The sequence below is a fragment of the Emys orbicularis genome, chromosome 12 (genome assembly GCF_028017835.1).
Source record: "Emys orbicularis isolate rEmyOrb1 chromosome 12, rEmyOrb1.hap1, whole genome shotgun sequence".
Classification (NCBI taxonomy): Eukaryota; Metazoa; Chordata; order Testudines; family Emydidae; genus Emys; species Emys orbicularis.
The window spans coordinates 3,412,598-3,427,765 of record NC_088694.1 but is presented as its reverse complement, the minus strand read 5'-3'; the positions used below and the strand labels follow the sequence as shown (position 1 = coordinate 3,427,765).

Below are 15,168 nucleotides of genomic sequence, written 5' to 3'. Positions count from 1 at the left end.
GGGCGGCAGTCAGGGGACAGGGAGCAGGGGGAGGTTGGATGGGGAGGAGGTTCTGCTGGGGGGGCAGTCAGGGGACAGGGAATGGGGTGGTTGGATAGGTGTGGGAGTCCCGGGGGGGCGGGGGTGTGGATAAGGGTCAGGGCAGTCAGGGGACAGGGAGCAGGGGTGTTGGATAGGGGGTGGGGTCCCAGGGGAGCGGTTAGGGGCAGAGGGGTTCTGGGGGTGGTGGTGGTCAGGGGACAAGGAGCAGGGGGGTTGGATAGGTGGGGGGTTCTGAGGGGGGCAGTCAGGGGGCGGGAAGTGGGAGGGGCGGATAGTGGGCGTGGGGCCAGACTGTTTGGGGAGGCACAGCCTTCCCTACCTGGCCCTCCATACAATTTCAGAACCCCGATGTGGTCCTCAGGCCAAAAAGCTTGCCCACCCCTGCTTTAAGGGCTCTCTTCAATGGGGCGGGGGGTGGGGGTGAAGGGAGAAAGGGATGGACAGAAAGGACAGGAAGACTTTGGAAGCAAGGTTTTTTTACTATAGTAATTACAATTAAAATGTGTATTTTAGCTAAGGGTGGTCTTTTGAAGGATTTCTTTAAAAAACGGTATGTCTGAAGATCCAAGCATTTAAGGCAAAAGATGATTGTGCATCTAAAAATCTATGCAAGGATTTTTTAGAGATGTGATTTTATAATCTTCACCAAATCACTACTGAAATATTTCTAAAGCAAATTTTAAACTAAGGTCCTGTAGACTGACATGTTCTGAGTAAATATGACAGTGATGCACAACTGGTTTTGTCAGTAAATTCAGAAACTGACAGTATATACCTGGGGGTTGGCAAATACCAGTTAAATGGCTTCATTGCCACTTCAATGGCTCTTTAACAGTTTCAATGTTGTGCTAATAAGTCTGGCAGCTGGAGCCTTTTTCACTTTTAAGTTACTAGCTCCCCTCCGGAATAAGATGTAGAGCGCTGTGAGTTAAACCCACCTTCGGAGAGCGCAGTAGGGAAAGCGCTGCAGTCTGTCCACACTGACAGCTGCGAGCGCACTGGCGTGGCCACATTTGCGGCACTTGCAGCGGCATTGGGAGCGGTGTATTATGGGCAGCTATCCCAGCATGCAAGTGACTGCAACGTGCTTTTCAAATGGGGGGTGGGGTGGAGTGTGACAGGGAGTGTGTTTGTGTGGGGGGGAGAGTGGGTTTTTGGGGGGCTGAGAGCATGTCAGCATGCTGTCTTGTAAGTTCAGACAGCAGCAGACCCTCCTCCCGCCCCCCCCCCCCCCCCACAGCATTCCACACTAATGGTTGCTTTGTCTCCGAGCAGATAAGCAGCCAGCTGTCAGAAACGGAGCTTTGAAAGGGCATATCTGCATTCCTGCAGCCGAGTCCAAATCAATGACAAGAGTGGCCACTTGACTTAAGGGGATTATGGGACGTTACCAGAGGCCGATCACAGCGCAGTAATGCAACACCCCGTTCACACTGGCGCCGCAGCGCTCCAGGGGAGCGCAGCAAACGTTATTCCACTTGCCAAGGTGGAGTACCAGGAGCGATGTAGCTGCGGAGTCAGAGCCTTGCCAGTGTGGACGGGGAGTGAGCTAGGGCGCCCGGGCTGCTTTAATGCGCTGGAACTCACAAGTGTAGCCAAGGCCTAAGAGTCACCAGGCTGCAGCAGCTAGCTGTGAGAGCCTGCAGGAAGGGTCAGAACAAGGGTAGGAAGAGCCGGACGGGTGGACACTAAGAACCAGTGGTGCCCCAAATTTTCAGGTTCCCTACCCAGCCCTGTATGCCGCTTAGGCCTAAGGACGGCCCTGCTCTAGGACACCAGGGAGGTGGGAACACAGACCATGTGTAGTGCTGGGTTGTGTCTTTTCTGCTTCTTTTCTGTTGAAGCCTCCTGCCTCTGCTCCGCTCTGAGGGGTCAGGAGATATTTGTGTAATAATTTCTGTTTGACAATAAACCACCCTGGTAATGCTTGAACTCACCCCAGGGCTTTTTAGCCCTTCCCTCCTTCTGCTTCAAGTTGCAAACTCAGCTGCTGGGAGGAATTCACTTGTGTGTCTCCTCTTCCTGGGTTGCAGCAAGCAACAAAGTCTTTTGCCCCCTCAGTGTCCTCAGTACACCTCTACCCCAATATAACATGGTAAAGCAGTGCTCCGGGGGGCGGGGCTGCGCGCTCTGGCGGATCAAAGCAAGTTCGATATAACGCGGTTTCACCTATAACGCGGTAAGATTTTTTGGCTCCCGAGGACAGCGTTCTATTGGGGTAGAGGTGTATTTTGTCTGGTGTCGATGGGCCTGCTGTGTCAGGCAGGACATAACAGCTGCTTTTGGAGACTCGCGTTTCACACTAGTTCATGCTACTCTCCTGTCCGCTGATTTGCACAGCTACAGACGCTTCCAATGCGAACGCTCCAGTAGCACCGTACACGGTGGCTACAGCTGTTATAAGTGAGATTAACGCAGGCAGCAACTCACACCATTCAATAAAGTCTAAACAGGAAGCTCGTTTGTAGAACTCTAATCCCTCGTGTAACAACACTAACACCCAGGTGAGCCGGCCTGGCTCCAGCTCGGGCTGTGTCAGGGTTCAGTGTCAGGTTGATGCGTCTTCCCTTGAGCCTCTCCATAAAAAGCTGCAGTCGCTGCTGCCCCATTCAGTGACTCCAGGTAAACAGGGGGGTCCTTCTCTGGCCCGCCTCCCAGGGGAATTGCTCCTAACGCTGCAGGGCTCACGACGCTTCTCCTCTCCCATGTGGTTTGCCGAGGAAAGGGAAGTGCAAGGGCAGGAAATGTTACTTTCGCCAAACTCTTTGCCGAGGGCTCCTGATACAGCTGGTGAATAGGACTCCAGCACCAGGCGTGACTTTGAACGAGCTGAGTCTTCGGGGTGAAGCTGCTGCCTGAGGTTCCCTAAACCCAAAGACTCCACTCGTCAGTCAGGACTGGCCTGGCCAGGGGGGCTGGAACAATTTTTACAGTGGGGGGGCTGAGAGCCTTTGAACCAAATTGCAAACCCCGGATATAATGGAACCTACTTCAAGCCAGGGGGTGCGGCAGCATCCCCAGCACCCCTACTTCCAGCACCTGTGGGCCTGGCCTGGGGCCAGCCAGCTGCTTTTGGTGGAGACAGTTGCCAGGCAGAGCTGGGCAGGCCCTGCTGGGTTCAGCTGGCACATTGCTGTTCACCTGTGAGACCTGCAAGCTCCGTGCTGAGCCGTGGTGAAGTGCAGTGTCCTCTGAGCCGTGCCAAGGGGATGGCTGGGGATGTGTGTGTGTGTCTGTGTGGGGGGTGGGGCGGGGCAGGCACTGGGATGTGCTCACAGGAACTAACACAAACTCGCCACTGACTTCCTGTCCATTTGCTGACCTGATGCATTTACACTGCAGGTCAAATCTCCACTACAGGGTCTGGGCTGTTTTCCAGCCCCGCTCTCTGGCTCGGGCTCTTCCTGGAGAAAGTGCTGACTGCCGCCCTCTTCCTCTTTCTGAGAAGCAAAGGGTAACCAGGTAACTGCTGCTTTTCTGTGATTAACACTGGGCAGAGTTCCTGGAGAAAAGGGGCCAGAAGGAACCGCATTTCATGCTGCAGCCCAGGAGCAGAGCAGGAAGGGTTAAAGCCTCATAGGGAGTCAGTGTTGTGGGGTTGGGTGTCTCTGGGGCTGCTCATAGGATCCAGACCCTCCCAGTTCAGTTCCAGCTCAGATCACTAGTGACCTGGTGGTTTTCTAATGGTCCCAGCCCAGTTCCTAGAGACACTAACTGGCCACATCACCAGGTGACCATCTCCCTGGGCACTAACTGCTGCCCTTACCAGGCATCAGAGACCCCCAAGGATTGGGTCAAGTGGCGGATGAATTGCTCTGCCCCATAGAGTGGATCCTGCTGGCTCGGGGTGAGCTCCATGGAAAGCTGGCAGGCCTGGCCAGGCCTTCCATTGCCGTCTGCACCTCGGGCACATTCAAGGCCCTTCGTTCTCAGTGTTTATTTTGTTTACAATTTGCCAGGAATTTATCGGTGTTTATTACAAGAATAAAAAACCAAGTGCAAATCAGTGCAAAAAATCACTTCACAGTTTTCAAGCTGAATATCAGGGTTGATATTCATGGATGGGGAAAAGAAAAAAAAAAAAGCAACAAACAGAAAAGTCATAGTCCTGAGAGTAAAGGCAATTTAAAGTAAAGGGGTGGGGGGGGGGGCGCCTTCTGTCTGCGGCTTATTCCCTGTCACCTAGTTCCCCTGCCCAGCACTGTCTGGACCTCCCAGATGGCAGGATGATTAATGGTATGTTGGCAGGATTCTGGTCGCCGTGTTGGCCCCAGGATATTAGAGAGACAAGGTGGGGGAAGTAATGTCTTGTATTGGACCAACTTCTGTTGGTGGATGGTCCCTCACCTGCCTTGTCTCTCTCATTAACAATATGGACACAGGTGCACACGCATGCGTGCGAGTGTTTGTTTGTTTGTATCTTCCACTACACAGCCTAACTTCCTTACACATTTACACTTATACTAACTTATTATTACCATAAACACATGGTTGTAATGTCAGGAATTGGATGTTCTTAACACAATCTGTATTTTCCTGTCCTTGAGTGGCCCAAAGTTTGGTGACAATGAGTGCAGTGCTGGGTTGTGCCTTTTGTGCTTCTTCGGACTCTGGCTGAAGCCTCCTGCCCCTGCTCCGCTCTGAAGAGTCAGGAGATGGTTGTGTAATAATTTCTGTTTGACAATAAACTGCCCTGGTAATGCTTGAACTCACCCCAGGGCTTTTTAGCCCTTCCCTCCTTCTGCTTCAAGTTGCAAACTCAGCTGCTGAGAGGAATTCACTTGTGTGTCTCCTCTTCCTGGGTTGCAGCAAGCAACAAAGTCTTTTGCCATCTGCTGGTCCATAGTATTTCGTCTGGTGTCGATGGGCCTGCTTTGTCAGGCAGGACATAACAGCTGCTTTCGGAGACTAGCGTTTCACACTGGTTCATGCTTCTCTCCTGTCCGCTGATGTGCACAGCTACAGACGCTTCCAATGCGAATGCTCCAGTAGCACCGTACACGGTGGATACAGCTGTTATAAGTGAGATTAACGCAGGAAGCAACTCACACCATTCAATACAGGCTAAACAGGAAGCTCATTTGTGTAACTCCAGCTCGGGCTGTGTCAGGGTTCAGTGGAGACATGGGGGGCTTGGCATGAGCTGGCACCTGGTTTGCCAGTGTCACAGCCCCGAGCAGCAGCACCGTTACCTCCCCCTGAGTGCAGTGTTTGTCATCGAAAAGGGACGTAGCGGCTCGTCTGTTATCGCTGTTTGTTATTACGTGTGTTAGTTACAAAGCACCCACCCTGCACTAAGTGCGTGTTGATATTGTATCCAGAACATCTGGAGCCTTTTTGTAGCAGCCCAGGGTTTATCTGGCCCCTCTGCAGTTTGCGAGTTTAACCGCTCCCCTCCCTCCACCCTGCTCCGTCCTATTTAACCTCCTCTTGGAGAGTCCCTTTTCTGGAGCTGTTTTCCCATCATCCTTTATCATTTCTTGCCCTGAAACCAAAAGTCCCATTCAAGAGCCAGATCTGCCTCCCTGGCCCCTACCAGGGGGAGTATGAAATCAGCAGGTGCCGGTGGCTTTGGCACAAGCAGTTGGGAGCTGAGCACCATGCAGGGGCAGAACCGGGGAGCTGCCCGTAGAGAGGGGGAGGCAGAGGTGAGGTGTGAGTGTGGATAGTGGGGGGCACAATTTAAAGGTTCTGGTGTCCTGCAGCGGGGTTCAGGGCTGGCACTCAGGAGACAAAGGAGTTTGGATCTAGAGCGACTCTGGATATGTCGTAGGATGCTCTGTAATAGCAGCCGGAGACTGTTCCAGCAGAGAGCTGCTCCTGAGCTTGCAGCTGACTGGGACAGCCAGCTTGGACAGTCCCTGGTTGGCAGCACGAGACCTGTCAGGCTTTAGGACCCAAGGGAAAAGCTGCTGCAGCTGGTGCCAAGGGGAGCTCTAGGCAGGGCAGGAAGGCAGGGCCTGGGGCGGACAAGTGAAGAAGGCAGAGAGCTGCTGTTGCTGAATGGCTTTCTGGGGTAGGCAGGCGAGAGCGGAGAGCCCAGCGCCAGCTGCGTTACCGAGGGAACAGGGGCAGGCGCTGTAGGCGCTGGCAGTAAACGCCTGGAGCCAGCTGTCTGCAGGAGGGTGGGGAGAGGCTCTAGCTGTGAGGGATCTGCCCTGAGCCTGCAGGCAGCTGGGGCAAGGGGCAGCTGTGTGCCGGGGGAGATGTGAGCTGGGCGCCTAGAGCCAGCTGTGTCCTGGGGGGAGGGGGCAGGAACCAGCTGTGCAGGGGAGAGACGCTGGGCACTGAGGTCTAGAGCCAGCTGTGTGCTGGGGGAGCGGGCAGGACCCAGCTGTGCAGGGGGGTGAGTGGGGGAGAGGCGCTGTGGACACTGCCCAGAGCAGGTGCAGGCACCGTCTCTCTGCAGCATGGCGAGGGAGCCAGTGCTCTGCCTGCCCAGGGGAAGCTCTGGGGTGGTTTTGCTGAGCCCAGGCCTGTGTGAGAAGGGGAGAAGTTGGCGGCGAGTCTCATACAGCAGCCAGCCCCCAGCCTGTGCCCTGTGCCCTGGGGAGGGGTCAGGGGTCTCCAGCAGACAAGTCAGACAAAGGCAATTTCAAGATGGGAACGGAGGCCCTGAAGGACTCAGCAACTTCCCCGAGGTCACAGATAATTGAACATTTCCTGGATCCCAGTCCAGTGCTTTTAGCATAGACCTTCTTTCTCCTCTCAGCCAAACTGGATCCGAACTAACTCCCAAAGCCAAACTCCAGCCTAGACCTAATCCAGATCCACCCTCTCCTTGCCCAGCCCATCTCTAATTAACAGATCAGGTGCCGGGAGTGGCCATGTGCCATCCCCCACTGAGGCATGTGTTGAAGGAGCCTCTCTGGTAGCAGTCACAGCTAGGGACTAGCTCCAGAACAGGGGTCTCCGGGCCCAGCTTTCAGATGTCTCTGTGGACAGTGTTTCTGAACGTGCAGTGGCTGGTAAATGCTCTGGTTTGGTGTTCAGGAGGGAGATTTAAACACTGTCAGGGAATTCCCTTCCCAAAGAGCAGCCCTCTGCCAGGGCCCCTCTCTCCACCCTTCAATACCCCAGCAGCGTTAGCCTGAGTGCTTCAGCTCATGTCAATCAAATGCTGGATTACGTGAGGCTTCACGAGAGAACACGGGTCACCAGCCACTTCGCTGTGAGAAGTAAAATTAATGGTGGGAAAAAACAGTTCAGTCTGCAGAGAGGTGGAAGCAGGAAATGTCACTAACACAATTCACTTCCTTCTGCAATGGGGGAAAGTCCGATCTTGAATGATAAACTTCTCAGTATCTCTTTGGACAACGGAGAGCTGGCAAAGGCTGCGGTGTGGAAAAGTCGCCCTCTGACAACAAAATGGCTCCGTCAACCCCTGTGTCTGGATTGTCTCTTCCATGCCTGGTGCTGCTGCTTCTCCTGGAGATCCCTGGTGAGTGTAGAACATGGACACTGCCCACGCGGGCACAAGCCGTCTAGTCTGCTTTCTTGCTGCTTGCAACGGAGGGAAATTCCACCTGCTCTAAAGGGAGGAATAAACCCTTGTGTACTTTATATCCCAGAGGAAACCTTCCTGACCCCAGCTTGTGATCAGCCTATACTCTGGAGTGTGAGAACCGGTAACAGTGTTTAAACTTGATCCCAGGTAGTGTCACTGCCGGGGCTGTTATTGTTTTTATAAACGTCTGATCTTTTTGTAGAAATCTTACTGAGCAATTAGATTCAACAATATCCTGCAGCAGTAAATTCCACAGGTTAGTTAGATGTTGGTTAAAAATATTTATTTTTGTCCCTTTAAATCATGTTGCTTTCAGATTCCATCGCATGCCATGTCTGTGTGGGGCCATCCAAGGGCAAAATAACCCTCCGTTCATTGGCAGTAAGTGACACACCCAGAAGCTCCTTCTCTGTGGCTAGAGCAGCGCAGTAGCTGGGGCTCAGGGCCCTTGTCCCTGCTCATGCCCATGAGGTTCTGTCCCTGCCCCGGCTCCCCTGCTCACGCTCAGCGCAACAGCTCCCTGGTCCCTGCCTGCTCCCGGGAGCCGGGGTGGAGCTCTGGAAACACGGCTCTGGGGCAGCCTGCAGGGGTCGCTGTGGAACAACACAAAGTTACTCCCCAGCCAGCTAAAGCCCCACCCCGGGCAGGGCCCGGCTCTAGGCAGTGTTAGGATATAGATATTCAGGCCTGTCTGTAAAGGCCTATACTTTGAGAAGTGAACGGTCACATCCTCACATTCCAAACTAGTCACACTGAAATAAGGTGCTATTGGGCTGTTAGAATACAATCCTGTCCTGATATTCCTATCACCTCCAGAGAAAGGGAAGAGCCTAGAAGATGTAAAAGGAAACTTAGTTTGATAGCATCCTGTCTGGCAAGAACTCACTTATCAATAGACACAGCTGGAAAACCCTTATGTCTGTATAGATGTAGTTGTGAAATCCTCACTTCTGTATTGTTTTGTATGTTTATTTGCATGGTCTCCGTCTGGTTCTGTGATTGTTTCTGTCTGCTGTATAATTAATTTTGTTGGGTGTAAACCAATTAAGGTGGTGGGATATAATTGGTTAAATAACCATGTTACGATGTGTCAGGATTGGTTAGCTAAATTTCAGTAAAATGATTGGTTAAGGTATAGCTAAGCGGAACTCAAGTTTTACTATGTAGTCTGCAGTCAATCAGGAAGTAAAGGGGGGGGGGGGGAATGGGACCAGGGAATGGGGGTGGGGAAATTGGAATCCTGTTTTGCTAAGGGGGGAATGGGAACAGGGAATGAGAACAGGGATGGCTCTGTGGTGTCAGAGCTGGGAAGGGGGACACTGAGGAAGGAAACTGGAATCATGCTGGCTGGAAGTTCACCCCAATAAACATCAAATTGTTTGCGCCTTTGGACTTGGGGTATTGTTGCTCTCTGTTCATGCCAGAAGGACCAGGGAAGTGAGAGGGTGAAGGAATAAGCCCCCTAACAGGCAGGGCTGGGAGCAGGATCCACACACCGGTGCCGGGCGTGGGACTCAGCCCCCTGCTGCTGCGGGACTGGGGCTTGTCAAGCAGCATCCCCCAGCCCGGCCTGTTCTCTCCTTCCAGGGGCCGGGGCCGAGGAGTTCCAGCTGCTGCAGCCCCAGGGCGCCGTGTCGGTGTCACCGGGAGAGACTCTCACACTGATCTGCTCTGTGACTGGGCTCCCTCCAGTAGGACCCGTGAAGTGGTTCAAGGACTCGGGCAGTGGCCGCCAGCTCGTTTATGCAGACGTGGGATCATTCCCCCGGGTGACGCGGGCTGTGAGTGACTCTGACACAGACTTCACCATCCGCATCAGTGACACCCGCCCCGAGGACGCCGGGATCTATCACTGTGTGAAGTTTAGGATGGGGTGGGGAGGCGCTGAGGAGATCAGATCCGGCGCTGGCACGGACGTGTTTGTGAGCGGTGAGTGCGAGCTCCCCCCAGCCCCACGCCCCTCCCCACCGGGGGCTGGTACCAGGGCGGGGAACAACCCAGCTCAGCCCAGACACTGACCGGGGAGCTGCGCTTCCCACCGAGACTGCAGCAACGTGGGACCTGGGTTGAGACCTACACCTGCGGGGGCGGGGGGGAGGGTTATGGGTTTTGGGGAGAAGAGGGAGAAATTTCTGTTCTAGCCCCAGGGATCGCTGCCCCCAACGAAAACGAAGTGCCAGGTGCATCGGGGGGTGCAGTGGGGGGTGACTGGCCGGGTAGGTGCATTGGGGGTGTGTGGTGGTCAGGTGTTGGGTTGATTCTTCTCACTCGGCCCCTCCAGGAAGAGCTGCCGGAGCTGCTGGCGGGGGGGGGGGGGGGGGTGACTCTGCCGCCCTTCGCACCCTCCAGCCGAACCGGCTGCGACTCCTCACACTCACCTACGCGGGGGAATCGCTCCCAGCACCAGGGGGTTTCTCCTCCCCTCCCAGTGCCCGGGGCAGCCCCATGGAGACGGGGATCGAGGAGCAGGCAGGCTGGGGCAGCTGCACAGAGTTTGTGCTTCCTTGGCAGAACTGACCCGCGGCCAGACACGGTCCTGGGGTGAATCTACTCGATCCCCCGCCCCCATCCCCTGTAGGGCTCTGGCTGTGGGCACAGAGCTCGGCTGCAGCCATGGAGTCACTGGGATGTTCTTCTTCCTTTCCTATGACACTTCCCCAGTCCCAGCAAAGACTCTCCTAGCCTTGCCCCCCTCTTTGCATTTGCTCAGGGGCAGGGGCTGTGGCTCCCCCGATCTCAGGCTGTCCCCGTGGGGAGGTGGGTCCCGTGGGGCGGGGGGATGGGCTCTCAGGTGCAGAGGAATCTGACTGATAAACGCTTCTCCCCGCAGCCAGACCGTCGGCGCCGTCCGTGTCCGGCCCCCCCAGCAGGGCAGAGCCGGGTCCCCCAGTGACTTTCACCTGCACGTCAGGAGGATTCTCCCCCACAGACATCACTGTGACCTGGCTCAAAAATGGGGCCAAACTCCCAGCCCCCCAGCCCCGGGTTCTCCCTGCAAACGAGAGCGTCTCTTACAGCGTGTCCAGCACCGTGGGGGTGAGCCTGACCGCAGGAGACACCCGCTCCCAGCTCACCTGTCAGATAGAGCACAGCACCTTACCGGCTCCCCTGCGTGCGACTTACAACCTCAGCGATGCCCTGCGAGGTAGGAGCCCAGCCGGGGCTGACCCCTGGGGGCTCCGCTACTGAGGAGGGGCAGAGATGGATCCTTCAGCCTTTGGGCCGGGTAGTGGAGGGTCAGGGGGGGTAAGAGGGGAGTCACTGAAATCCAGATTCAGGTCTGGACTCTGTCCTGTGCCCTTAAAACTTTGAGACTCTTCACCCTGGGCTGGCACATCCCCTACTCCAGCCCAGTGGAGGGCGGGGTGGGGAAGAAGACGTTTGACTTTGTTTAAACCCTGGTAAGATACCACTCTCCATTTTAATGTACCCAAGCTGGGTCTGTCGGGGTTTTCCAGGGAGAAGGGGAGGGAAATTGGGGACACGTAGATTTGGGTTTTCACATTCTGCTCATTTTAAAACATTCGCCTTCCCCCGGGTTTATGAGGGGGCCCAAGGCTCTGACATGTGGGAAGGCAACTTAGAGATAGCCAAGTTCTTTGCCCTCGGAAAAATATCACATGGCAAGTGGGACGTGGGCTCACGGGGAAGGTCAGTCTGTCCAGCCCAGGAATTTCCCTGTAACTCGGCAGGAAAAGGAGAATTTCTGTAGATGCCGAGCGCAGGATATCTGTGTTCTCAGTTCCACCCAGGCTGCGAGTGGACACTGCCCCAGCGGCGCCCGTCGCACTGAACGAGTCTGTGACGTTCACCTGCCGCGCAGAGGGGTTTTACCCGAAGGACGCGAGACTCACCTGGCTGGAGAACGGAAATGAGATGAATCTGGGAAAATCCTCCCCCCTGGCTGAGAATCCAGACGGGACATACACGCTCCAGAGCTCCCTGGAGGTCAAAGCAACTGAGCAGAGGAATCAGTCCGTGTTCACCTGTCGGGTTGTGCATGATTCCCAGCCCCCCGTCAGTGCCAGCGTGACGCTGAGACTCTCCCAGCCATCTCCTGAGCCAGGCAAGCATGCCACTTCATCTACTCCAGGTAAATGTGCAGTCGAACCCCCCACCCTCCCTGCACTGCTGGGAAATGCCAGGTCTGGTCTGCGGAACCCAGGGGCCATTTCAGCCCATCTCCGCCAGGGGAGCCCCTCAGTGTAACAGCCACTCTTTTATTCCAGGATGATGGCTCGGCTCTGCTCTCCTGGGGCCCGTGGGCGGAGCGGGAGGGGGCAGGTTGGGGGCAGGAAGTGTCACTGGCCGCACTCTGTGCCCAGGGCAGATGCTCTCTGCAGCCCTGCAGGGTGTGACTGTCCCTAGAGAGGGGCTCGAACATGGTCTCTCCTGCACAGCTGGTGACCCAAGGACTCCGGCACTGCTCAGGGATTTGAGGCTTTTGGGTAAAAGTGCAGGTGGCTCCTGAGTCCTTATTCTCCTGCTCTGCGAAGCTCGAGGTCTCCACCGTAGCGTCTGGGCTGCCCTGGGGCCAGCCAGCAGCGTGTGGATACAGCTGCCAGGCAGAGCTGGGCAAACTCTGCAGGGGCCATTTGCCAACCTGCTGTTCAGAGACAGGAACTCGCCAAGCCCCAGGGAAGGCCAGTTTCCTTGGCGCCCGGTGAAGGGGCATGTCACCAGGGCGGGACGGCCAGGAACCAGCAGTTCTCTTGTCCGCGGGGGGTTTCTGTCCATTGGCTGATCTGGTGCATTTACACAGCAGGTCAGAGTCTGTTCTCCAGCCCCGCTCTCTGGATCGGGCTCTTCCTGGAGAAGGTGCTGACTGCCGCCTTCCTCCTCTTCCTCTTCCTCTTCCTGAGAAGTAAACAGTAGCCAGGTAAATGTAGATTTGCTGTGAGTTCCCCTGGGAGCCAGAGGGAACGGATTGTAATGCTGCAGCCCAGGAGCAGAGCAGGAAGCGTTAAAGTCTCATAGGGAGTCAGTGTTTTGGGGTTGGGTGTGTCTGGGGCTGCTCATAGGATACAGACCCTCCCCGTCCGATGCCAGCCCAGATCACTAGTGAGCGGGTGGTTTTTTCAGGGCCCCAGTGCAGTTCCTAGAGCCCAAACGGCCCCATCCCAAGGTGACCATCTCACTGGGCACTACCTGCTGCTCTCACCGGGCATCAGAGCCCCCAAGGATTGGGTACAAGTGGGAAATGAATTGCTCTGCCCCATAGAGTGGGTCCTGCTGGCTCAGGGTGAGCTCCATGGCGAGCTGGCGGGGCTGGCCAGGCTTTCCATCACTGTCTGCGCCTCCGTCACAGAGAAGCCCCTTTGCTCCTCTCCTGGTCACACGCAGCCTCCTCTCCACATGCTCCCTCCATCTGGTAAATGCCTCCCAGGTTCCCCTGGGGCAGATTCCCCGGGGGACACAGTCCAGGCTGCTGGTGAGCTCCGGAATCCCTGCCCCAAACAGCCAGGCGGGTCGGGGGAGCCCTGCAGGGGCCAGGGACACACAGGGGATCAGTTCCCCTTTATCTCACGTTAGGCGCATTGTCCCAGCCATGTCGCTTCTGGAAATCCTGCCCCAGGGGATTCACCCCCCAGAACAAGAGTCCCACTCCAGCCCGAGGGCCCGGCATTCCCAGTCCCTGAACCTCTCTTGCGCCGGGCCTGTACGAGGGTCCCAACGACCCATTCGTGGCTCTGGACCGGATTCCTTAGTTCCAGAGCCCGGTGACTGCTGTTACCCAGCCTCCCCTGGCATTGCTGCCCAGGTCCCCGTGTCTGTGCCCCAAAGAGACAAACCCCCAGCTCGTTCCATCCTGCTCAGCCTGGTCCTCAGCCCAGAGCTGGTGGCACCGTCCCTCGGGGAACACAACAGTTCTAGCTTGAATCCACTCCAGCATCGCCCTCCTCTGGGCTTCCTAATACTCATACCCCGGTCCTGACCCCTGACCTGGAGGGTCCCTCCCCTTTCTAGGGAGGGGGGAATTCAGGTACCAGCTTGTCACAGTCACTGGAAATTCAGGAGAGTCAGAACCCCGAGTAAATCTCCCCTTGGTTAAACGTACAGCGTGAGATGACTGCTCCCTGACACCCCCAGCTCAGGGCGTGATGGGGGCTGATATGGAGGGTACTAGAGCAGTTTGCCCCTCTGGGGGCTCCTCCCTGGGCCGGGTTAATGCTAAGGGAAGGGTCATTGACTGACTCTGCTCATTCACCTGTTGGATTCTTTCCTTTTGCAGCCCCTGCTCGATTTCTCAGTTTTCTCGCACTGTCGCCACCTGCCAACTTCTCTGTCTGCAGCTTCTGTCCCCATAGTGCAGGAAATGAGTCCCTAGATGGTGGAGCTGCAGTGACCCCTGATGGCCAATCAGATGGAGCCCAGGCCCCTGATGGGATGTACCCACCACTCACTCATGCCTGCTGATTGCGAAGCTTCTGGAAGGACTCCTGACCGGGCTCCCTGCTCCTTTTAGCCCATTGGTTCTCAAACTGGGGGTTGCGACCCGGTTGTGTGGGGCATCGTGACCCCCAATCCCTGCGCCTGGCTGCGAGCCCCAACCCCCAACTCCCATGCGGAGCTGCGAGCCCCGACTCTGGCCAGGTGTGGTGTTGTGATCCCCAACCCCAACCAGGAGTGGGGCTGTGAGCCCTGAGCTAGGGCATCCAGGACGCTGGGAGCCCCGACCCCTGTACTGGGGTTGTCAGGCAGAGCCCGACCATGCAGAGGGTTATCAGCCGGGAGCGCCGCCAGGCACAAGGTTGTTAATCCCCAGCCCTGCTACACACAGGGTTGTCAGCCCCAAGCCCCGCCACCCGCTGTGAGCCCAGCCAGGCGCTTGGTTGTGAGCCACCATCATCACCATGTGCAGACCTCAGAGCCCCAAGCGCCTCCACCCCGAACTCTACCCCCAGCTCCACTCCACCTCCAGCCCGGCTCCACCCCCAGCTCCACTCCACCTCCAGCCCGGCTCCACCCCCAGCTCCACTCCACCTCCAGCCCGGCTCCACCCCCAACTCCACTCCACCTCCAGCCCGGCTCCACTCCCAGCTCCACTCCCGGCTCCACTCCACCTCCAGCCCGGCTCCACTCCCACCTCCACCCCCAGCTCCACTCCACCTCCAGCCCGGCTCCACCCCCAGCTCCACTCCACCTCCAGCCCGGCTCCACTCCCACCTCCACCCCCAGCTCCACTCCACCTCTAGCTCAGCTCTACCCCCAGCTCCACCTCCAGCCCGGCTCCACTCCCAGCTCCACTCCACCTCCAGCCCAGCTCCACCCCCAGCTCCACCTCCAGCCCGGCTCCACCCCCAGCTCCACTCCACCTCCAGCCCAGCTCCACCCCCAAAGAAAGGGCACCAAATAGAAGTTTGCCCAAGGCGCCATTTTTTCTATGGCTGGTCCTGGTACTGAGACAACATTAGAGGGTTTGATTCTTTAGCAGCTGAACAAGTACTTTATTAATTAACAGTCAGACACACAAGCGCAAACCTTCTCCTGAAAATAATGGCTACCTGTACTGCTAAAACCGCTTAAAAACGAAAGTATCTCATGTCTTACATTAAACTCGGTTTTACCAGTATCATCACCTCTGTTATTGAAAAACCGCAATGCGTCATTTGCTGTGA

The 15,168-nt window shown here is 56.3% G+C and overlaps 1 protein-coding gene across 1 annotated transcript; it reads left to right on the top strand.

Moving 5' to 3' along the window:
• Positions 1-7,410: 7,410 nt before the first annotated feature.
• On the top strand, positions 7,411-14,432 carry LOC135886556 (signal-regulatory protein beta-1-like). Its single transcript, XM_065414305.1, has 6 exons — positions 7,411-7,483; positions 9,137-9,478; positions 10,380-10,694; positions 11,292-11,642; positions 12,312-12,428; positions 13,782-14,432. Exons 1-5 carry the CDS (start codon positions 7,411-7,413, stop codon positions 12,422-12,424), a joined length of 1,194 nt encoding a protein of 397 aa, XP_065270377.1. The 3' UTR covers positions 12,425-12,428; positions 13,782-14,432.
• Positions 14,433-15,168: the final 736 nt, after the last annotated feature.